The sequence below is a fragment of the Chelonoidis abingdonii genome, chromosome 2 (genome assembly GCF_003597395.2).
Source record: "Chelonoidis abingdonii isolate Lonesome George chromosome 2, CheloAbing_2.0, whole genome shotgun sequence".
In the NCBI taxonomy this organism is placed as follows: domain Eukaryota; kingdom Metazoa; phylum Chordata; order Testudines; family Testudinidae; genus Chelonoidis; species Chelonoidis abingdonii.
In genome coordinates this window covers 4,618,697-4,643,705 of record NC_133770.1, presented here as the reverse complement: position 1 = coordinate 4,643,705, position 25,009 = coordinate 4,618,697, and the positions used below count along the sequence as shown (strand labels likewise).

The following is a 25,009-nucleotide window of genomic DNA, read 5'->3' as shown; positions in this document are numbered from 1 at the left end:
CGGAGAAACTTTTACCCTACGCACACTCGGCGGTCGGCTGGCGCCCCTGGAGTGGCGCCACCGACGGCGCCGCATAAATAGCCAGCCGACCGTCACCCTTCAGTTCCTTCTTACGCCCGTGTTGGTCGTTGGAACAGTGGAGTGCAGTTGCCTGACCTCCACATTTCCCTAGCTACTCGCTTATCGCTGTTCTTTGTTAGTTAATCGTTTCGTTTGCATAGTTAATTAGTTAGAGTTGAGTAAAATAGTTAGTGTATTGTTGTTATTTTGGCGGTTTGGGACTTTCCCTACCCCGTGCCCGGTACGAAGCCATGCCTGGCTCGCCGGGATTTAAGCAATGTTCGCCCTGTAATCGGCCGATGCCGACAGGAGATCCCACGACTCCTACTGAAAATGCCTGGAGAGTCGCACTTAACGTCTAAGTGCCCATCTGAAGGCATTCAAGCCGCCGTACCCAAAAGGAGCGGAACTTAGACTCAGACAGCTCCCATGGAGCGCGCGTTGACACCCGGCACCGAGTACAAGCCCCGATGGCTGTGCACGCGGCGCGCACACACCTAAATGGAATGCATATGAGCAACCACTCGAAGAAGAACACATAGTACTCCATCCCATTCTGTTAAGCAGTTTTTTATCAAGTTACCGTGTAAGTGTAAGATGCAATCAATGAACAGAAAATATACCATACAAGCAACGTGACTTTACTTTGCTAATGAGCATTTAAATTTGTTCTTGTTCCTCTCTAACTCCCCTGGTACAAAATCCAGAGCTCTTTGGTTTGATTATGCAAACTCCTTGCAGTTAATCTATTGTGCTTGTGGAGTTCACATTCTCAACTAAGAGTCTGAAAAAACAACCCCTTGAGCGCTGCAAGATGCAGCGCTGTAAAGCGTCAGTGTAATCAGGGCAGCACCGCTGGGAGCGTGGCTCCCACCGCTGCAAGCTACACCCGTTAAAGGATGTGGTTTACGTGCAGCGCTGGGAGAGCTCTCTCCCAGCGCTGCCGCTCTGACCACACTCACACTTCAAAGTGCTGCCGCAGCAGCGCTTTGAAATTCCAAGTGTAGCCATACCCTAATACTTCATTGTGCTCTTGCAGTAACTACTATATACACACTTTCCAGCTGGTGTAGGCGATCAGATCTGCAGGAAAAAGGCTCCCCCCAGCATAGCATGCCAACTTTGCAGTGGCATAAAAATTTCACTCATAAAACACATTTATTCTTTTTGAAAGAATATTTCATAGGCTATTTGCAACTCAGAAATAAAGTTTTCTACATTTAAATCTTTATGCGCTTATTAGTTGTAATGTTATATTGAGGCAACACCACAATTCCCATGTTTACTTTTTCAAAATTGTATTTGCTGAAAAGTAAAGGACTAGTTCTCAGTGTGACTAGACTGCCAGAAATACCTTACGTTTTAAAATTCAGCAACAAAAAAAGGGCACAAACAAATCTTACACTTTCCCCACTATGAATTTTGTTTTTCCCCACCCTCCCTTGCATTACAAAACTAAAAGAATTTTCCTTAAACTTCCAAAAATATATTTACCTCTGCAATGAGACTAAAAATGGATATGTTCGGTTACTAAGAAAATATCTTAAGTTTCATTATAAATTGCATTTTCACATGTTTATAATTCCTGAATTAACCTAGGTTGTCTAGTCGTGATTGTAATAATAAAATTTTGTTTTAACAACAAATAAAGTCAATATGGCAAGTTTAGCCAGGTAGTAGATGTTTTTTGAAAATTGTCTTATCACATTGGTTGCAGAGCCATTATTTGCAGTGAAGTGTTGTGACTCCAGGTCTCCAGCTGGCATGAACCATTTACATGTTTTGCTTATACTGATGGGTGCATGCAGGAATACTAAATGAATGAAATGAAAAAGGAAACTGAAAAAGTCTCTGCTATGAGTTTCAGGGCAAACTGAATTTAATTTATCTGAGTTCATGCAGGTTTCTCTCTCTACATTTTAAGCCATTTTTACTACCATAGTAGTGGGAATTTTAAAATGAAGTTTATGTAATAAGTAGACTAGACTCTGGTAGAAAATATAAAAATGACATCCAAATGTGAAGGGTATGTGAACCTGAAAACATCATATTTTGATAAAATAAAGGATACCTGTATTCCAGGAAGATACAGACATGGCCCTTATTGATTTTATTGCAAACCAGCAGAAAAAATCTGATCAGGTAATGAAGAATATACAAAACTGACAATTTAGATGGGAATTAGCCCTCTGGGTCATGGGTATCCCCATCACAAACTGATGGTGATAACCTTCCTTCCCTTCTACAGGGGGTGCTCAGTGGTCCCTATTACAGGGCCTCAAGGGTCTCTATTGCCACAATCCTCTTTAGCAGGTCCTGCATCACAACAATCATCTTTTACGTGTGGGGAAAAACTATATGGCTCTCCCTTCAGAATCAGTAAATTATGGTTCTTAAGCAGCAAGAGGTAGCTAGCTACCAAGCAAGGCAAGGCATCATCCCAAGGAGGAGCACAGCACCTCCAGCCCAAAAGCATACCTCGCCCACACTCCAGGAATCATATTCCTAGTCTTAATAGTAAAACAACCCTAAGAACAGGGAGCTCTGCCTAGTTAGGTAGCAACACCTATTGGTTACTGATGAGGAACTATGACTGGCTTCTAAGGAAGCGCCATTTAACCCTACAACTGGAGAAGGGAAACAGATTTCAAGTCAACAGGGAAATTACAAAGTGTCTGAACTTTGTTTAATTTCTCTAATCAGGTTGCCGGCAAGCTACATGAGACAGCCTGGCCAGATAAACTCCCCACTCCTATCAGCAGAATGAACCAATGCAAAGTTACCTTTAAAATGTTTTTAAACTTAGAATTCATAGGTGCCCTGAGATCAGGGTGGCCCCGTTTGTTTTCACCGATAGGACCCATTTACGTAGTTCATTATAACATACTCTTTAATATGAACAAACGCTAAATTGATTCTGGATAATCAATGTATTAGCAATGAAAAGGCTGATGTGGTCGGACTGATTTGCGTGCTCAAACGTATGGCAATCTTGCTAGTAAACAGAACCATTTTTTCCCTCCATGCTCAGTGAAAGGTAGGAATGCACAATAGTTAGTGCTTCCCATACTTGTATTCTGTGACACTTCTACATGCTCAGCACGACAAACCTGCACACTTTCCCCAGAGGAGAGTGGGTAGTTCACGGAAAGCTTGTGAAGGAGTTGTGAACACTGCATGAGTCCGTTTTAAGAAAGGATGGATAGTTATCACTAAGGGTGCAAGTGTCATGGAGATCACGGATTCTGTGACTTTCCGTGATCTCTGCAATGACAGGTGCTGTTCAGCAGCAGTAATTTGGGTGTGTGGGAGGGAGCTACGGGCTAGGGGGACAGGCGTTCCGAAGGTGTGGGGGGCCTCCCTGAAGCTCCTAGGCAGGGGTGTGCATCTCCCTGTGCCACACACTGCCCACATCCGCAGCTCCCATTGGCTGCGGTTCTTGGCCAATGGGAGCTGTGGCAGCCGGAGCTTTTGGCTGGAGTAGCCCCTGCCCTGGCCCCTGCTTCTACCACCTAGGAGCTGTAGGGATGCGGGGCTGGGTAGGAAGCCCCTGCCATCCCCGCCAACCTTCCCTCCCCCTGCAACAGTGGGGGTCCTGGGTCACCTCCCCCAGCACCCGTGGTGGTTGCCACCCCTGCCCAAGTTTTAGTTCAAGTGGGTATTTTTAGTAAAAAAGTCATGGACATGTCATGGGGCTGTGAATTTTTCTTTACAGCTTGTGACGTGTCCATGACTTTTCTAAAAATACACGGCTAAAACGTAGCCTTAGTTATCACCAGTCCTCAAAAGGCACTATATTAGCTGAGAGAGGTCTTGGCAAGGACATGAATGAGTAAAATATTCCACGACTACTTCTTTTTAGCAATGTTTGCATTCAGTCAAATCACACACAGATGAAAGGGAAATCATTGCCTGCCAAAAATATAGAAGGTAAAACGACCACCCTTATCTGTGTTTATTCTGCCTGTGAAACTTTCAAGTGCACAGACAATAGGAACTGGGGCATAATCATTCATAAAACCAAGGGTGGTGAAGTTTAACACACCTTCTCTCTCTTATGCCTCTCTACTCCACGTATTCACCACTGGCTTCCATCTCCTTTCAGTTCTGTTTTTATTGTGCATTTCCTTGGTCTACCTTGTTTCCTCTTGACCTGCGGGTTCCAGTCCAATGTCTGTTTTATGTTATTTGGCTCTTTCCTCCATGTATGTCCTAGCCATCTCTATTTTTGTTCTGTAATTTGTCATGTTTTTCCTGGTCATCTGATATTGAAGAATTGTCTAAAAACCGTTTATGAAAGCCTGGAGTTTAGGTAGTAAGATCTTAATAAGAGAGGGTTACTCATCTTGTACAGTAACTGAGATTCTTCAACATGTATGTCCCCATGGGTGCTCCACAGTAGTTCCTTCTCTGCTGCATCTACAGTGGAGCAGCCGTGGAGACCTCACTCGAAGAAGAAAGGGTTACTCACTTTGTGTGGTAACTGAGGTTTTTTAAGATGTGTCCCCCCCATGGGACTCCACTGTAAGTGCAGCAGAGAAGGAACTACAGTGGAGCACCCATGGGGACATCACTCAAAGAAGTCATCTCCAAGTTCTAGTGCCACAGAGTAAGTTGATGTTACAATGGTGTTGAATACTCTAAGTTTAGTTTGGAGGACAAGATTTCTGTTTCTTCAGCTTTAGAGTTACAAAAGGTATGGCAGGTTTTCACTGTTCTGGCCTTAATGTTTTCATTGGTTTCATCTGTGGTACTTTCAGTGTTGCCAAGACACGTAGAAGAGGTCTGAGGTTTCACATCAGTCCCATGGATTGTGCCTTGAAATGGCTGAAAGGCTTGAGTTCCCCATGATCCTGAAAGCTTTGCTGATGGAAGCATAACTTCTGATAGGGCCACTCATACCAGACAGGTCGATGGATAGGACCAGGCTGATGGCCTCTGTTATACATACCTTTGTCAACTCCCTGTCTGGACAGCTGCAATGCAATATACTTGGGCAACAAACCTTCTGCTCTTAAGTTAACCCTAACTAGTACAAAATGTTGAAGTGCATTTTCTCAGCAACATAGGTTAACATGAGCACATCAGACCTGTCCTCTGCTCTCTAAATTGGTTTCCCTTAGAATATCATATCAAGTTCAGGGACTTGGTCGTTACCCTCAAGGCACTCCATGGCCTGGGCATAGTATAAAGATCACTCAACCCTCTAAGATGAGGACAAGATAGACCATTCCACTCCGCAGGCACAGTGGAACTTTTTACAACAAGGGCGAAGACTGCAGAAGACAGAGCTTTCCGGGCTCATCTGAAACCGTGGAACAAGGTCCATCAGGAACTAAGGGCCATCACAAATCTCACCACCGACCACTCCAAGTACAAGGTGAACTTCTTCGACCTGCCTTCTCTAACACACAGCACTAAACACACAAAAAAACCCCTCCACCACAACCATACCAGAACAACACTGCAGCGCACACAAATTTTTCCTGTGTGAAGTGGAAAAGTGAAAGAATAAACCACTGCTGGAAGGGACTTGGCTAGAACAGTAATGAGGGCAGGATAAAACTCTGTATGAAACCGAACAAAACAGAACGGACGTTTGCTTCATGTTTGGTGTAGTGCTTTGAGATCCTTGAATGGAAGCCATTACAGAAAGACAAAGTACTATAACTCTATCCAGGAAACTCAACATTCACCATCATCATCCAAACCAAGATCTCCAAGTTACAGTGTACTTTATTAATGAAAATATTTGCAAAGTTTAATATAGATGGACAAAGGCTGTACCTGGCTGCAAAGTGTGTAAACAACATTGCGAAATATATAGAGCACTGTGCACATCCAACTGGTTAGTGATCAAATCCAGTAGTTCTTTACCTTCTTGGGCTCATGACCTCAACTTTCCTGGATTCCATCAAAAAAAGTCTTTATGAAAATAATTTTTTGCAGCCAAAATTTGATTGTGGGGTTTGGGTCCTCTGATGATACAGTGGGAGGTTTTGGGGGCTAGATGAGGTGCTCTCTGCTAGAAGTTGGGCAGGTGTTGAGCTGGAGGGCTTGACACAAGAATGTTGGGGGTTGCTGGTGCTGCTTTTTTCTCCCTCCTCCCCACACTCACTTAACACTCGGATATGAGGCCTCACTGCTCCAAAAACCCGAACCTCAGAGGTGTGTGGGCAAGGACTGACAGGGAGGACAAAGTGTAGGGCTGTTACTGGATCTGGGGACAGGAATGTTTGAAGCAAAGCAAGAGAGGCTCTGAAGAATGTATGCAGAAGTTAATTTTTATATTGCTTACAAGATAGCTCAAACATATGAATGTTGGTTTAGGAAACTGCTTTTGTCTGGACATCTTGCATCTGCCCAGAGTGGAGCTGGATGTACCTTTAAGATTCTAGCATTCAAAGTGGCTCTTTGTACAAGCAATTAGAACTTAATCCTGCCCACAGTTGATCTGGGTAAACATCAATGTGCATCTTGCAAAGTATGTGTGCAAACAAAACTGGTTTAAAACATGCTTTAAAAACCATGAAATATAGGAAGACAAGGCTGATTATTAAGGGCTTGATCCTGCCCTTAATTCATAGATTCATAAACTCTAGGACTGGAAGGGACCTCGAGAGGTCATCGAGTCCAGTCCCCTGCCCTCATGGCAGGACCAAATACTGTCTAGACAGTAATAATGTCAAAAGGTAACAGTGAACAAAAATCCCTAAGATGAGGGCTCCCAGTGTATTCAGAAGGGGAATTCTGGATGTCCTTGATTCATGGCATCTATCATGTTAATGATCTGATCCACTATAGACTCTGTAATTGTCTACAAGGGCTCTAGATATTGATGTGAAGGATCCTGGCTGTCAGCTTTGACTACAGCAAACCACAAAGATTATTACAGGTCAGAATTCTAGACTAACAGTGGCTCCCACTGTCTATACCAGTGTTTCTCAAACTGGGGTCACCGCATGTGTAGGGAAAGCCCCTGGCAGGCCGGGCTGGTTTGTTTACCTGCCTTGTCCGCAGGTCCGGCTGATCACAGCTCCCACTGGCTGTGGGTTGCTGCTCCAGGCCAATGGGAACTGCTGGAAGCAGCGTGGGCCGAGGGACTTACTGGCCACCGCTTTCAGTAGCTCCCATTGGCCTGCAGTGGCGAATTGTGGCCAGTGGGAGCCGCGATTGGCCGGACCTGCAGATGGGGCAGGTAAACAAAGGGCCCTACACAAGCAGCAACCCCAGTTTGAGAAACACTGGTCTATACCAATCACATTTCCCACGTGACACTGAAATATATCAATATAAAAAACACAATTTTCAAAAGACTACTGGAGCTGTAATTTTATTTTTGGCTACATCAATGAACCTTAATTACAGTATATTCCTAAATAGATAATTTAGTTTTCAAGAGTGACATATTTAGGTGTAATACTTCAGTTCTAGAGATGCAAGCACAGTAGGCGTATGCCATGCAGATATACTTTATCTTATTAAAAAACAATACTGCAAGTGCAACCTTGGCAGACTCTTCCTCTGCGTCCTCCACTGCAAATTTGTTCTGAGGTGAAAGGCCATGCAGATTGTCGAGTGACCCAGTTCACTCTTGTTGTGAAGCTCCCCAAGGGAGAACCGTCTGCTGTTGTCCTAATTTATTCCATTAATCACAGCCCAATACAAATGCCATTAACTATAACAGGCCAGTACTGGAGATAGAACCCAGTCCACAAGAATTATGTTATGGTTGTCTGCTTTCCACATCCCCTTATTAAATGGCAAAGGCTACAAAACGGCTGTATTTGCAACTAGTGGGTATCCTTTTGGAGAAAAGGGCAATGGCAGGCCAGTGTCCAATACTAATGATGGAAAACTAAGGAATGTCACGGCTCAGGCCTCAGAAAAGTCCACTCCTGTTGTCTCAAATCCTGCTGGACAAGACTTACTATCAAATTGTAACTACTCCAGCTAAAATAGGCACAAATCCATTGATTATTTTAATATAACCACTAATTTAATCTCAGTCCAAGCTGGAAAATACTTAGATGTGTTTTACATGAGACTCTCAGATAAGAAAAATAAAACTATTCCCCCTTTACAGGATTTAGAGGGCTATTACTCCTCTTGTCAATTCCACATGACAAAACAATGCGACACAGATATGGAGAAGGAGATATTCCAGATGCCATGATGTTTATTTTTCAGCATGTATTTGTCACGTCATTTCAGAGTTCTATGCTCTTCCAAGTCAGCTCTGCCCTGCTCCACCATGTGGAACTGACAAGAGGTGAAAGAGCACTATGGAATAGCTTGCTAATTTCAGTTTCCAGTATTAAAAAAAAGTCTGACAAGTGTAATGTGAAATTCAGGGGGTATTCTGCAGTGTTTTTAGTTTAAACTAAACAGGGTCCAATTTAAATCTATGTACCTTTTAAAAATAAGCATCACACATGGTACACTTATATACACACTTCAACTACGGAATGAAACAGAGAGGTGGGTATTAAGTGCACTATTGTGCTCCTACTTCCTATGAGCCCACCTCAAAAACACACCACACAATTCTGTGCTCTCTACTCATGTCTGGAGGAACGGGGGATACCATAAGTAAGGCCTGAGGTGTTCTGGCAGAGCTTGAGGCAAAGCTTGCACACTACCCAGATTACACTATGCTCAGCTTTATCTGTCACGAGACATGCTGCACTGGCACAAACCCTACATTCAGTCTCAAATTATTTGTGGTAGGATGAATAAGACACCAGCCAACCAATGCTGAACAGAGATTTTGAGATATTAAAAAATTACTGACAAACATTAACAGTGCTGCCAGATCTTTACTGAATGTTTAAAGATTAAAATCTTTTTGCTTTTTAGTGGGTATATAGCAGAGTCCCTGCAGGCACACTGTAGTAAATCAAATGGAAGAAATAAGAGCAGCTATGCTGCAGGGTTTAAGGAACTAAATAGAAAACTAAGTTATATGACTTACATTCTCTATTTAAGAATGGGATTTAAAGAGAAGTTAGTTTTCAGTGGAAAGGGGATTCAAATAGGGATTTTCCATGTATTCTAGGAGGCTGAAACAGCCGCATAGCCTCTACACATTTGTGCTAAAGAGGACAATTTTTGTAACATGAATAATCATAGCCTAAAATATTAGCCTTATATTCCAGAGTATCTACTGAAGTAACTCAGTAAGCAAATGTGTCTGCACATAAGAAACTCAGCTCAACTGTGACAGTTACAGCTACATTAGAGTTTTCAAAAATCTAAGAATGGCCCAAACTATGCAACACAAAAGCACTACTAGCCAATATGCACTGTCCATGTGCAGTTCAGCTCTAATGAAACAATGTTTTCTCATCATTACTGTTGTCTAACTCTGTACCCACAACAGGGGCAGGAAGTCATGAAAACAGAGTGGAAATGAAGAAAAAAACATTATGTAATGATCCTCCCTCCCTCTCTCAGCATGGGTGTTCTGTACTTACATTTTGACGAAGTCATACAATCCAGTTGGTTTTATCATAACTTCCAAAAGAGATGGAAGGCATTATGTCTCATCTGGTCTGAACCAACCTTATTACCAGTGGGGTCAATGCACAATTGTTCCCTCTGGAATATTTAATTGTTTTGCACTAGTTTGCTTTTTTATCTCCCAAGAAATAGGGTTTTCATTCTGAGTCTTGTATACAGGAACATATGAAGTGACATTCTGGATCTGAACCAAAGCCCATCTTGTCCAGTACTGAAGGCTTCAGAGGTAGGTGTGAGAACTCTGCAGTAGGCAGATGTGGGATAATCTATCCCCTGGACTAGGTTTCATCCCAACTGTTGATAGACATTGGCTTAAACCCTGAAACATGCAATTCAATATTCCTTTCTAAATGGTTAGAATTTATTATGAGAACTCTGGATACTGTAAATTACCTATATACGTGTCCAATCCCTTCCAAACCTTGCTAAGTTCTTGGCCTCAACAACTTCCTGTACAATGAGTTACAGTCTAGCTATGTGTTGTGTAAAAAGGAATTTCTTTATCAGTTTTTAGTTTCCTACCTTTTAATTTCACTCAGTGTCCTCTTGTTCTTGTGTTATGAGAATGGGAGAACAGAAGCTCCCAATCTATCTTCTGTAGACCATCCATTATGCTATAGACTTTTATCTGGTCTCCTTTTATCTCTTACAATTGTGCATATCAGTGACTGTGTCAATAAGAGTACCGTTTGGTCTAACACACATCTAACAACTACCAATGAATCATGTCAGCTACCTGTTACTTACTCTTTTATATAAATGTTTAAGATTTTTGCATCAGCAAAACCTGAAAACCTTCTATATTAAAATGTTAGCAATAGAAATAAATGGGTGACATTACAATGTAGCCCAAGTTCCCTGCAGGAAAGCTGTATATTATAAAAATGTTTATAGTCAAAAGACTAAATGCTATTGAACACTAACGTCTAATTTTGCTAATGACAAATGTGTCCTACCTTTAGCTTCAACATTTCAGGAACTGTTAACACAAAACAGATTTATGATAAGCCATATGCAAGACTTATTGCTGACAATTATTTGTTCTATAATTGTCCAGATCTCTTTCTGACCTAAAAGGGACAGAAGAAGTGAGGGTGGGAACAAAGAAGAGAGAGATAGTATACTAAAGATTAACAGATTCAGGTTTTTACTATATTCTATATAGAAAATATATATGCTTGTTTCTCGCTGAAAAAAAGTACTAAAGATAAACCTGATTTGCAAAAATTTCTGCATTCAAAACTTATGACCTACCAAGCTTCTCTGGCTCATCTGGACCTGTTCCAGCAATGCAGCTGCTCTCTAGTCCATATGTTGGATCCACCTTCCCAGAGGTTCTTGCTGCCTCCTGCACTTTCTTGACATGGGCTTCAACTAGTTCCAGTGGTACCTCCTCTCGGACCCGAGAAAATTCCTCTGTTAAAGAATTAAAGAAAAAATATTATGACACGTCACATGTCAAAAATAATCAGTTTTCACAGACTCACATAAATACAATGACAAAGTGAATTCTCAATATGTTCTGAAGTTCCTCCTCACTTATAACATAAGGAAGCTCATTCCCTCCCTTAAATGTGATAGTTAGCAGTAGTTAGAGTTAACATCTCTTCCAAACTATACATATGCAAACTAGTACATTTATTCTATCTACAGAAAAGAAGATAACCGGTTACTGAGTATGCAAGAACTATTCTATCCAATCACGATTACATAACATAACCAGGAAAGCAACAAGTTAAAATTAATAGAACCAAAATAGACTGCTAGGATCTTTATGTTTATCTTTTTTGTACAAGATTCCAAATAAGTGATTTAACACTGTAGCAGTATTTGTTAATGTAATGTACATTTAAACAAAATGATAAAAAGTATGTCGTGCTTTACAAACCAATTAATAGTTCATAGAATCATAGAAGTGTAGGACTGGAAGAGACCTCAATACGTCATCTAGTCTAGCATTAGTAAAATGCAAAACAGACAATAACCATACTGGTAACTCCTCCCTGAATAATTTTATAGGTATTTGCTTCTGTTTTCAACTTATGTTAAGCTGCATTTTGAAGGAACCCTAAAGATAGCAGCTGATCTTTCTAAAGCTCAAGGCAAAGCCAGCAACCAAGCACAAAGTTACACTATGTCAGACAAAATCATAAGGAAAGATACAGTCATAGCGGCCCCATACCTAAAGCAGCTTTAGCTGCAGCTGATGCCACCCGAGGATCTACCACAGATGCCAAAAAAGCAACAGTGCTCATCACTGGGTTTCCAGACTGGCTGAAAGGTACAGGCTGGTAAGCCAATGGGCCCAAGGATGCATCAGAGTTCTCCAGATAAGGGTCCTCTATGGGAAGTCTCAGAAAGTGGAGAATGCATTCATCCTGGGTGCGACTCCCAACGTGCTCAGAGACTTTATTCCAGTCATCTTTGTACATCTCCAGAGCCTGCAACAGAGGAAGAGTAAGAACTGTTTTGCAAATAATGCTAATAATGCTACGTATACACAAGTTTTTTCGTTCTCACCACCATCCATTCTGGTGACAAACAGAACAGTGAATCAAGAAAGGGGAACTATGTGAAAGAGTATATACACATTGATTTTTCATAAACACTTGTTTAGACAGTTGAGGGCCTCTCACTTAAACACTAAGTTGAATTTATGGGCTATGGGAACTGCTAAACAGTATAATTCTGGTCTTCTATTCTGTGCTCACACACACACCTCTGATTCTCTGTTTGCTAATTACCATCTCAAAAACTTGAAAGATTTTACAAAACAATTGTTTAATTTGTGAGTCAACACAACCTAAAATGAGAACACACCAACATTTGCAACAGACTACAGCAAAGGAGAGTGAAAGAAATGGAAGTTGTTGTTAATATTTCTGAAGAAAAATTCTCTCTCACATTAAAGGAACATCATGAACTTGGAACCTCGTTAATTAAAACAAAATTAAGTAGTTTCATGTGCTCCTACCAATTTTTTGGTTAGACACACCTTATTTTCTTAACTTTAAAAGTGTTTCCCTTTCCTTGCTGCTGTGTGAAAGACTAACACAAACAGGGAAAACTGATCGACTATAAAGGGGAATAGAGTGTTGCTTACACCTAACATATTAGTTTCACTGTTGCCTTTTCCCTCCCAGACCTACACCCTCCATGAGGTTTCTCCTCAAGTTCTTTCTCATCATATGCTAAAAATTATAAGCCGTTTGGGGTAGGGTCTGTCTTATTTTGTGTGTGTACAGTGCTAGCACAATGGGGCCTGGCCCTGAACCTGATTGGTATTACTACAATGTAAACAATTGACTGTACACAAAGTGCTATCAGCTGAACAAAGCAAAACATGAAAAGATGAGAAAATGTTTCTTTTCCCCATTATCTTAGTTACAATCTACTAAAAAAGGTAGGTAAAAGTTTTCAGACAGGAGTTTGATTTTTAAATTAATGGCGGCCTTGTAAATTTTAAGACTAACAAAACTCTGTTAATGCAAATAATTTTGGCAGCATGTTGAAGGATACCAGTGATACAACCATAAAATGAGCTATACAGATAAGTCTAATTTTTCTTAACAGCCTAGAAATAAGACTACAGAACATTCTTGATCACTGGCAACTAGACAGAATCCATGAGTTGTAAGGTGAGGATCTTGGTGTATCAGAAGCAACAGATTGTCAGTGTGGCTATATTTACAGAGCACATTTATTAGACTATAAATGGTAAGGAAAATCCTGTGTTCAGAACTGAAGTATCAGAATGAAGTGTCGAGAGATTATTAGATCCCTTAATTAATCTTTGGTAAGAGAAGAGGTATTTGAACCACATTTCAGATGCAGGAGATCTTGTCCACAAAGTAGTCTGCTTTGTGGACAAGATCTCCTGCATCTGAAATAATTTATCAGAATCCCAAGTGATGGGGATTAGACACTGGACCACTGGTATACTAACTTTCCCAGACCTTGGTCGTTATACAACAGCGAGTCCTTGAAGATGTGGAGGAAATTCAAATGATGACATGCAATTCGGATTCCCGCCAGACGTGGATAGCCAAAAAGGCAAAAAGGTCCTTGGGCAAAATAAAATGCCTTCCTTTACAGAAAAGTCAGCTATCTACCTTGAAGCATTCTATGATCTGATCACCACCTAAGATGTTGATCACTGTCACCAAATTTACAGAAGCCAGGGAACAGCCATCTCCCAACTACACCTGCCTCCGCCAATATCCAACATTCCTCCCAATTGGGTGTTTAACCCATAAGAATGGCCCTACTGGGTCAGACCAAAGGTCCAACCTGAGGATATGGTACAGAAACAGCACGTGCTGAACTGATGGAAGATTTCCTCCTGGCCACCACATACACAAACAAGATCCATACTAAGATTCCTTGCTCATCTCTCATCAGCTTTCAACACAGTTGATTATGAGATACTGCTGGACCACCTTAACTTTGCAGTGGTGAGCGCTAATGTTAGGAGTTGGTTCATATCCTTCTTCTGATCCCCCATTTTCACATCTAGAACCCTCAGCTGTGGAGTACTACAAGACTCTGTCCACTATTCCATCACATTGATTACATATTTAAAATCACTATGGAAGGCAGTGAGAAAACACAGTCTCACTTAACAGTATACAGATGTCACCCAGCTCTACTTATTCTTCAGGACTGTCCCAGTGCCTAAAAGGTGTGTCAGCATCTGAATGAAAAGCACCAGGAGAAGATAAACCCAGACATGATGGAAACAATGCTAGTGGAAGATGGAAGTATTCTGAAGATCCAGTGAAATCTGTCACCAATCTGAAATGAGGGATCTGTCCTCCATTCATCAAAACAGTTTGCAGCCTATTGATCCTGCTAGTTCCTTCTTTCACTGCTCCTGGATTCACAAATAGCGGTATCTACCAGACCATCTTCTTCCATCTTTAACAGGCCATGAGTCAAAAACTTACCCAAATGGATATCAATTTAGGCACAGTATTCCAAATCCTTTTGTAACCTCCATGATGAACTACTGAAATATACTGTACCTGGAAACAACTAGTGCCTTGAAAAAAGCTTCAGCTAGCTGTAAATGCAGTAACCTATCTTCCAAACAGGTAGATGTGAGCCCTTCACCTGATCCTGTGGATATTATATTACAGTCCTCATAAACTTATCACAAGTTCTTATTTAAGGTTCTTGTTAGAGCCCTCATAGACTGGGCTCAGACTACCTCAGCACTGATCACTCTCTCTACATCCATGACTTCCCATGACAGTTATATTACTCAAAAAAGACTCGATCACACCCATTATAAAGGTGAAAGTCTGAGCAAGAGAAATCAGCAGCGCAGCAGCTTTTAAACTGCCTTCCACAAGACATTCAAACTACCAGAAATTTCTTCACCTTCAGGACAACTTGCAAGATTCTCTGGTTTACATTCCTCCCTCTCCCATACAAGAAAGATTTACATGCAGGGAAGAGGTGAGACCCAAAAGGTAGATCAGCTGTAAATGGACTTGACTTATCCATTTCCACAAGGTACTTCGATAGCATGGGGATGGGTGCATCAAATGTTTAGATAGAATATTCTCGAGAGCTCCAAGACACAAGTGCAAAAAGTAAAAAGATCTTGGAAGTTTTAACAGAGGTGTCAAGGACTAAATGGACCAGAGACCAAACAATCACTTTCACCCTGTGAGGCAGTTATTCCAATTTAGGACTAAAGGGAGGGAAGCTTGTACAAGTGTAGGATATGCTGTAACTTGTCTTGTGGGTAGAGAGGACATCAGTCTCCAGGACTATAAATATAGCACCTTTCACTAGCACTATACATACATTTTTTTAAATCCAAGAACTCTAGAATGAATTGTTTTCCAGACTGGAGTACTGCCCTCATAAGTCTGTAAGGAAGTGTTTTTGCAGCTGCAATAGCCTCAGCTGTAATTGTTGTAATCAAAGCCATGGTCATCTTCTGTCACAAGACACTTTGGGCTGTCAAGAATTCTGAGTCAGCTATGTAAAATGCAACGCGAGGAGCACTTTGGAAAATGTGAAAAGAGACTAGCCAGATGGATAGCTGAGCTGAAAATTGAAATGTTATAGATTTGCTGTGCATTGACCAACTTGAAGAAATACATCCACACCAGGTGGCCTAAGGTCTTGTTTTGTATGATTATTTAAAAGTGGTTTAGTTTTGCCTTGTCGAAACTTTTGAATCAGTTTCTCTTGCAGAGTTTAAAACTAGTGTAGCGCGACGTAGTAAAGAGACCTTCAGAATGACCTCCGTCCACTGCTGTACCCTCCACCCAAAGTGTAGGAAGCAAGATTAGGTGGACAAATGCAATACAAACAAATTCCTATTTAATACTTCAGAGGAGAGCAAAGGTTCCCTGTCACCATAACTTAAGAAGCCAGAAGGAGAAGGGCAACATGAATTATGAAAATGTCTAAAACCGTAAACTAGGCAATCAGTACCAAAAGCTAAGGTTCTTTTAAAAGATACCATGGAAAGGAGAAATAACACCAGGAAATCAGATTTTGTTTGGTCATCTGGTCCATACTACAGGCACCAATGCAGGGCTGTTCTTCATGGTATTGTTCTCCTGTGCTTTGTCCAGTTCAAATTTAAATGTCCCAAGCAATGGGGCTTCTGTTACTTTCCTTGGAAAACATTTCCACAATTTAGAAGATCTCAGCATCAAGCAGAATTTCCTTATATTCAGGCTATAAATTTCTTTCCCTAATTTCATCTAATTACCGCTGGCTATACTCCTCTTTTATCATGTTAGAAAGCTAGCCAGGCTGTATTTTTGCATAATACGATTCAGTGCATTCTACTTTTATTGCTTATTTTTCTGTTAAACTAATGTTTAACTTCCCAAAACATTTGCCCTTATTATGAACTGCTGAATATGATCTTGTAGCAATGCAAGGCATACAGTGCTAGACTGAGATACAAGTGAAAAAATGGCAAATTAAGATGCTAGGGAGAGAAGCAGATTTTTGTCCCTCCAGCCATTCAGTCTATGGATAGTAGGGCAATAACTATCTTGGATAAGACTTTTTCTTTGGAACTTTACTGCACATATTTGCCCAAAGCTACCCTGAGGATTTAATTGGATGGAGTTGGCTTGTTGTAGCAGGATCACTGAAGCTTGAACCGATCTCCTCTGTACTGTTTTATTTATAGGCTAAAAACCAAGAAGACTGAACAAATAGCATGGGCTCAAGACTCATTCCTTGTTTAATAAGCATTTGCTGAATTTGGGGTGATGTTTATTTGGATTATTCCACTGGGATATTTTCTTGCCTTTTTGGACACCATACGAGTATTGCACCTTTTTACGATAAATCAATGGATCATGCCTGGATCACCATCCATTCCAATCAGTTTTAACCAAACAAACCACTTTATTTACTGCAGTGAGGTGTTGCAATGTTGGATTTGCAATCCAGATTTTGTTTTTGCTCACAAGTCATTCTTATTTCTCTTCCATTCTAGTGGAGCTATAACATTCCATGCTAGTGAAGGTATTAACTATCGCTAAGGAAACTGACAATAGAATATTGGTTGAAAGTTACTCCACCAGCATGTTTAATCCAAAGTAATAACTGTGTCGAATTATAATTAAAGAAATTAACTACAGCATAAATTGTGTGTGTGTCAAGGCTGATAAGCACGGAAATATCTCTATTATTTATGATGAAGTATTAATAGTCTTATGTTTATACGGTATATGCCCAATATCAACTGCTACTTAGCTATTCTTGCGCTGTAAACCCAGCTTATTATATGGTACTATATAAATTATCTGGGCCACAGGCCATGTTTATCTGTAACATGAGAAAAGAACTAAATCTGTTTTACTGAATACACTTCCAGTTCTATGAAGCCTTTTAATAAATTTTGCTTATTCACATAGGTGTGGTGGATATTAAGAGTCAGAGTATGACGTACACTGCACTGTTGAAATTAAGGGTCCCTGGTTTTCCTTATGATCTCAGAACTTGGTAGTGGGGTTTTTGACAAGTGGTGACATCACTAAAAAACCTAGACAAATCACCCAATAATACTCTGTTTGCATGGCAAGTAGTACAATTCTGGAATATATAAAGCTTCTATATTTGGCTAGTAGTATAGTACAGGCAAGTTCAGAAAATGGTAGCGTTGGATTATTGTACTGATTAACTATCATAAAATGGGAATAAATAAATAGGTATGAGCACCATTACATTAGACACACAAAGAAGGACGATAATACCACAGAAATAGTTTCAAAACTGACAGCTCCTTTAGGCCAAGATCATTGTACTTCTTGTTTTTCTCTATTCCCTATAAAGGCTTTTCCTGGTTTGCTCACTTTCCACTTTTTCCCCCCAAATGGCAATCAACTAGTTGCTCTTGTGTTGCATTAACACACAGCACAGCTGACACGTCCATCTTCCTCTATTGCCAAGCACTGCTGGCTCTTAGTGCGGGTCAGTTTTAAGAAGCGTAGTGGTAGTTTTTCTTTTCTTTTTCTTTTAAAATGAGGCCCCTAAATTACATAATTGTAGTACACAAGGCTACAGCCAGGAGTAAAGGGAAGGTATTACGGAAAGGAGAACCTTCTCTATAGGTAATGAAAAAGATTTCTAAGGGAAATGATGGGAGCTCTATTACCGAAGACTTAAACCTAGACTGGACAAACCACTAGTAAATAAGAAAAATCCTGCCCTAAGCCACAGGAGAAAGCCTAGGACCCTCATGTTCATTACATGTTTACACAGCACCTAGCACTGTGAGACTGTGGCTATGTGATCAGGGCTCATTAGCATTATCACAATGGAACCCATAACAGAAGTGTTAATATGTGAGTCAACAGCTCTAGTTCCAGTCAGTTTTGGGGGACAGACCGGATAGTTTGCACCAAAACAGAACGTATTATTGACTTTATTTATAGAGAGTCAACTTAACCCTGCCTTCTTGCACTCATTCCCTTAAGCCAGTGGTCCCCAACCTTTTTTGGCTGGTGGGCACCAGATGACGAGCCACTAGGACTGTGGCTGGCGGACAAGCATCCGCCGAAACGCCGCCGAGACGCAGCAACGTCAAGAGGTGTCGCCGCTAAAAATCAGCATTTCGGCGGCGACGCCTCTTGATGTTGCTGCATTTCGGTAGATGCTTGTCCACTGGCCAGTACGGGGGCACAGATAGATGTCCTGGCGGGCGCCATGGCACCCACGGGCACCGCATTGCGGACCACTGCCTTAAGCTTTTTCCAGAAGTCTATCAGAACACATTAAAGTACAGTTCTGCAGTCTAGAGCAGGGGTTCTCAGGACAAATTTTGTGGTGGCTTCGGAGTGCAGCCACCAACTCTTGCTGGCAGCTGCTCTCACATTTTTTCCTACAAAATTTAATTAACTTTAGGAAAAACAAATAAATATGGACATGTACATGTTCAAATCATTGTAATGTATCCATTGCTAGCTAGTAGGTCTGCTGTGAGATGTGATATTAACCAACATACAAGTATCACTTATCACAGCAAACTTAATCAGCCCTGGAACGCCTGGGGACAAATTAAGCCTTGGAAGGGGGGGGGGGGGGGGTGGTGGAAGCAGCAGGGCCAGAGACAATGGGGGTAGGGCAGGGAGGGCCGTGTGGCTGCGCAGCCAGAGCCTGGGACTGTAGCCCAAAGCCCCAGAGCCAGAGCCTGCCACCCCGCCGCCCAGGGTTGAAGCCCAAAGCTTGAACTCAACTTCCCCATAGAAGGTGGGGAACTCACCAGCTGCCTGCTCCTCCAGATGTCTCCAGAGCCTGACCCCTGGGCTGGTGGCCCCAGCAATCAACACCAAGGCGGTGCATCCAGGGGCAACAGGGAGGGGGAGGGGCCACTACTTTGTACTCCCTCCCGCCCCCCCCCAATCAGTCTCCAGGAGGCTATGGCCGCAAGAAGAGCCCCTGGTGGCCACATGTAGCCACAGTGATCGCATTTCAGAAACGCTGGTCTAGAGTCTCAATAGCATGTTAACTCGTACTATGGTTTTGCTATACAACTACATGACTAGGTGGCCACTTCTTAACTTGCTTCCCCTATTTATAGTGATGAAAGTGAAAATTAGTCAACATGTAACAGAATCATCTGTATTCCAGGAACAGACACGCTTCAAAAAGGAATGTTCGCAGTTTCCTCCAACACCTTGTGGCATAGCTGGGGAGCTGTGAACATTATCAGAACTTCACAGCATTCACCTTACTTGCAAATATATACATATCACTCCAAGGGCATTTCTTTCATAGTATAAAACCACGTTTTCAACTATCTGTTTGCCTCAAGACCTCATTGCATTGTAAGATACACTCAGGCACATAATAGGATTCTGGGGCTGCAGATACATGAGTCACATATTACTGGAAGTTAAAGCACATTTTATATAAAGATATTCTTATGAATTCAAGAATGGCAGCCCCACCACCCATAGTTCTAAACTGCATGGGATCTCTCAACTGTCTTATTCCATTTCACATATGTGACTTTTTAAGAAGCTACCCCCATTTCAAAACTCAATTCACTGAGGCAGTCAACAAGCATGTGGACAAGAGGGATCCAGTGGATATAGTTTACTTTCAGAAAGTGATTTTCAGAATGCTTTTGACAAGATGGAGCTAGGTTGTTCTCAATGGTGGTAGATGACAGAACAAGGAGCAATAGTCTCAAGTGGTAGTGGGGAAGACCTAGGCTGGATATTAGGAAAAACTATTTCACAAATGGATTACCTAGGAAGGTGGTGGAATCTCCATACATAGAGGTTTTTAAGGTCTGGCTTGCCAAAGCTCTGGCTGGGATGATTTAGTTGGGGCTGGTCCTGCTTTGAGCAGGGGGTTGGACTAGATGACCTCCTGAGGTCTCTTCCAACCCTAATCTATGATTCTAAGATCCCTCACCAAAGGCTCTTATGCAAAGTAAGCTGTCGTGATAAAAGGGAAGGTCTTCTCATGGATCGGTAACTATTAACTGGTTAAAAGATAGGAAACAAAGGGAAGGAATAAATGGTCAGTTTTCAGAATAGAAAGAGGTAAATAGTGGTGTCCCCCATCGGATCTGTAGTGGGACCAGTGCTACTTAACATATTCATAAATGATCTGGAAAAAAGGGGTAAACAGTGAAGTGGCAAAATTTGCAGATGATACAAAACTACTCAAGATAATTAAGTCCAAAGCAGACCACTAAGAGTTACAAAGGGATCTCACAAAACTGAATGAGCGGGCAACAAAATGGCAGATGAAATTCAATACTGATAAATACAAAGTAATGCACTCTGGAAAACAATCTCAACTATTCCTATAAAACGAAAGGTTTTGAATTAGCTGTTACCAGTCAAGAGATATCTTGGAGTCACTGTGGATAGTTCTCTGAAAACAGCCACTCAATGTGCAGCAGCAGTCAAAAAAGCGAACAGAATGTTGGGAATCATTAAGAAAGGGATAGCTAATAAGACAAAAAATATATTGTGTCTATATAAATCTATAGCACACCCACATCTTGAACACTGCATGCTGATGTGGTTGTCCCATCTCAAAAAAGATATACTGGAATTGGCAAAAGTTCAGAAAAGGGTGAAAAAATGATTAGGGGTATAGAACAGCTTCTGGACTTTTCAGCTCAGAAAAGAGAGACTACTAAGGGGGGATATAACAGAGGTCTGTAAAATCATGACCATGTGGAGGAAGTAAATAAGGAGGTGTTATTTACTCTGTCTCGTAACACAAGAACTAGGGGTCACCCAATAAAATTAATAGGCAGCAGGTTAAAAACAAATAGAAGGAAGTATTTCTTCACAGAATGCACAGTCATCCTGTGGAACACTTTGCCAGAGGATGTTATTATGGCGAACACTATAACAGAATTAAAAAAATAACTATATAAATTCATGGAGGATAGGTCCAGGATGGTGTCCGTAGTCTGTTTGCCAGAAGCTGAGAATAGGCAACAGGGATGGATCACTTGATGATTACCTGTTCTGTTCATTCCCTCTAGGCATTGGCTACTGTCAGAAAACAGGATACTGGGCTAGACGGACTTTTAGGTCTGACCGAGTATGGCCATTCTCATATTCTTATCAAAGAAAAATTACTTACCTGTACAGTAACTGGAATTCTTCAAGATGTATTATCCAGATGTGTATTCCACTCAAAGTGCACATGTGCTCATGTGCCAGGATCAGACATTTTTGCTAGTAATGTCTGGTCCGTGCATGTGCCCTGAACACCTTCCTGCCAACAGTACAAACAGTGAAGCTGGTCTAACTACCACTCCAGTTCTCCCTCTATCGCAGAGCCCTGACATGTAATAGGACTCCTAAGCAGAGAGAAAGGAGGGCAGGTTGTCGAACACACAAATGCACTATACATTTCAAAGAACACTAGTTACTATACAGATAAGTAACTTCTTTGAATCCTTGTTTCTATGTTGACTATTTGAGATGAGCCCCAAACAGCGACCTGAATAAGGAGATCAGAGCTTAGAGTCTTACCCAAACAGAGAGTGACGGACTGTTCTACTGAAAGAAGCTTCCACTCTGGACACCTCTGCCAAAGCAGGATGTCTAGCAAGCTATGTATGGAACCCCAGGTGGTAGCTTTTTAAGTGTCAATATTGGGAATTAAAAAAAAAAAAAAGAGCTCAAGCCTCCAGAGTTCTGATGGAATGGGCCTAACAATGATGGAACCTCATAGAATAAGTCCAAGAAGATTCACTTTTAAACATGCCTTCCCTGGACTTTTTTTTGTCCATCTAGTTTAGAAAAGGACTTGCATATTCCACACTTTGCTGGCATATATGATTCCTCCAGACCAAACAGACCCAGAGTATCAGTCATTCTAGGGAAAGGCTCTCTCACAAGAGGTGCAAGACTTCAAACCAGGAGATTTTGTGTGAGATATCATCCCTAAATAAGAAAGCTTTTGACAAATGAAAGGGGAGAAAACAGGGGAGGTGTAAAGAAGTAAATTCTCAAAAAACCTGATAACTATGACTAATACAACAAATTGCCTGACGTCAAAACACACTAGCTCTAGTAACTATTAAAAACTACTCTCAAAATTTTTAGAAAAGATTTGAGGGATGCAGATACTGCCACTCCATCTCAAGCCTAGGGCAGCGAAGATGAACTGGAGTGGCAGCTGATCTGCCTCTTGATACCCTCTGTATGGGACGTGAGGGAGTCGGGGGGGGTTCTGTTTACAGGTATAGGTATAGGTATTTGCGAGGTAAGGCATAGGTATAAGCTAAAGCAACGATGTAATGAGCCTACAAGGCACGTAACTATGTTTAACATAGTTAAACACTCCATAAGGCCCAAAAACCTTAGCATAAGCAGTTAACCAGGAGGAACCCTAGATCATAAGGTATCATAAGACAGGATGCTGTAATGACTAAACTGCTGACAGGTAATCACAACATGCTAGTTTATACCATCTTGGGATATTTTAAATTAGGATTATCGCAGATCTCTGACCACAAGAATGCCATGGTAACTAATTGACATATATGCTAATAATCATGAGGTAAGAGGCCTAGTAACCTATGGGAGAAGGTAACCCAACATTAGTAGGGTGAGGAAATACAAATAAGGAAAAGGGGATAACACATTATAAAAGATGTATCCCAGCCTGTGTGCACTGGGGAATGTAATCTTGGGAGGTGCTGGGATGACGACCACTGGTGATGGTGACGAGGAAGATAATGACTAATATTTCAGGATCTTTTGCAAGGGCTGGTGAGAGTATGTGGATTCTCAGATGCACGTTCTGTATTACCTTTATCTACCTTGTGGGGTTGGGGTGTTTGTAACTTTTCTAATGGTCAGATACAGAGGGTTTTTCCTAGGTGAGAGTGTTGCAACTGTGCACATCAGGGTTCCCAAGAGACCAGTAATTTTAATACTATTGGACTTGAACCTGGAACAAGAACCTACCAAATCTCAGAGTGTCAACTGGGAATTCTTAAGTAATCGATATAATTAATACACAATAGATCTGACAACAGTGCATGTGTGGCCTAAACAGACACTAAGTGAAAATTGGAGATTGAGACCACATGCGCACCTCAAGAGGTGCACACACATGGACAATCACCGGAAGAACCACAAGATTATATTTCATATTACTAAGGATATAATTTTGTCACAGAACAGACCTCCGTGACTTCATCGACTTCAGCCCTGGCAGCTGGCGGTCGGCTCTCGATGGCGGGGGCTTGGACTGTTAGTCCCCGCCAGGTGTTTTTCATAAGAGTCAGGGATAGGTTGCAGGCTTCCATGAATTTTTGTTTATTGCCTACGACCTGTACATGGACTTTTACTAAAAAATACCCACGAAAAAATCTTAACCTTAGATATTACATACAAAAACCTCCTTTCTCTGGATTACCTTCAGTATAAAACGTTCTCCTTCATCAGCTCTTACCTCTAGTAACAGCAGTGTCTCTTGCTCTGTCCATTCTCTTCCAGCACTGGCTCCCTTACTCTAGAAAAGGAAGAAAAGTAAAGAGAGATTACTTATATTTGCAGGAGCACTACTCTGAGCAAAATAACTTCTTGTAAAAGCAGCAGCTGTGGTGGTTCTATCTACCACCACAGCCTATTAGTCACTCTTCACAGCAATCCTGCTATAGCTGATCATATCGCTGCTTACCGTAGGCAGCTGTCCAGTCTGCAAGAATTACACCCAGAATTTCAAGAGAGACAGGAGGACAGGAAAGTATGTTTAACTAAGACAACACTTGCATAGTAGACAGGTTGGATTGTATTAGGTGTATAATGGATACAGTAATGCACAGTTTGAGAAACTGGTGTAGTAGATTCTTACTAGGAAAACAATCCTCAAAAAGAGAGAAAAATACCTGGAGCGAAAAAAGAATCTCCAAGGATAATTGATAGGGAAATGCAAGCTCTCTGAAAAAGATACATTCTCTCCCTGTAACTGCCCTTTGCTCTCAGTACGAGTATTTAGCATAGCATCACTCCCGGGTTTACTGTATCTACACCAAACTGATTTGGGAGTTACTTAAAAGTTTCCTTGAAACTATAGAACTCTTGAAGAGGATACTACCACGAGCTTCAACTGATTAAACACCCTATCACAGATGTCAAAGCTTCCCTCATAAGGAGGGAAGGTTAATGGAGTTATGTAGTTCTATGTAAGACACTGAATTAATGCCAATAACTTATCCTTTCCCCAAATATCTGCACGTACAGATCACTAATCCATGCAATACAAATTAAAAGTGTCAGCCATCAGACACTCACAATTCTTACATAGGCGGTATGAGTCCTGAGGGCATTCTCTGCCAAAAAGTTAAAAATTATACATAAAAAAAATAAAAGTTCCGCACACAATATTTTAAAATTCTGCAAACTTAATTTGTCAAATAAATGTGGAGGCTCCAGCATGGCACTATGCA

General features: G+C 41.3%; 1 protein-coding gene across 1 annotated transcript in view; it reads right to left on the bottom strand.

Annotated features, from left to right (window-relative positions):
* The window catches only part of SMARCC1 (SWI/SNF related BAF chromatin remodeling complex subunit C1), a 198,748-nt gene that overhangs the window by 77,594 nt on the left and 96,145 nt on the right, over nt 1-25,009 (bottom strand). Inside the window, 3 exon segments of the mRNA XM_075061930.1 lie at nt 10,837-10,998; nt 11,765-12,023; nt 24,013-24,072. Coding sequence (XP_074918031.1) covers nt 10,837-10,998; nt 11,765-12,023; nt 24,013-24,072 — 481 coding nt within the window.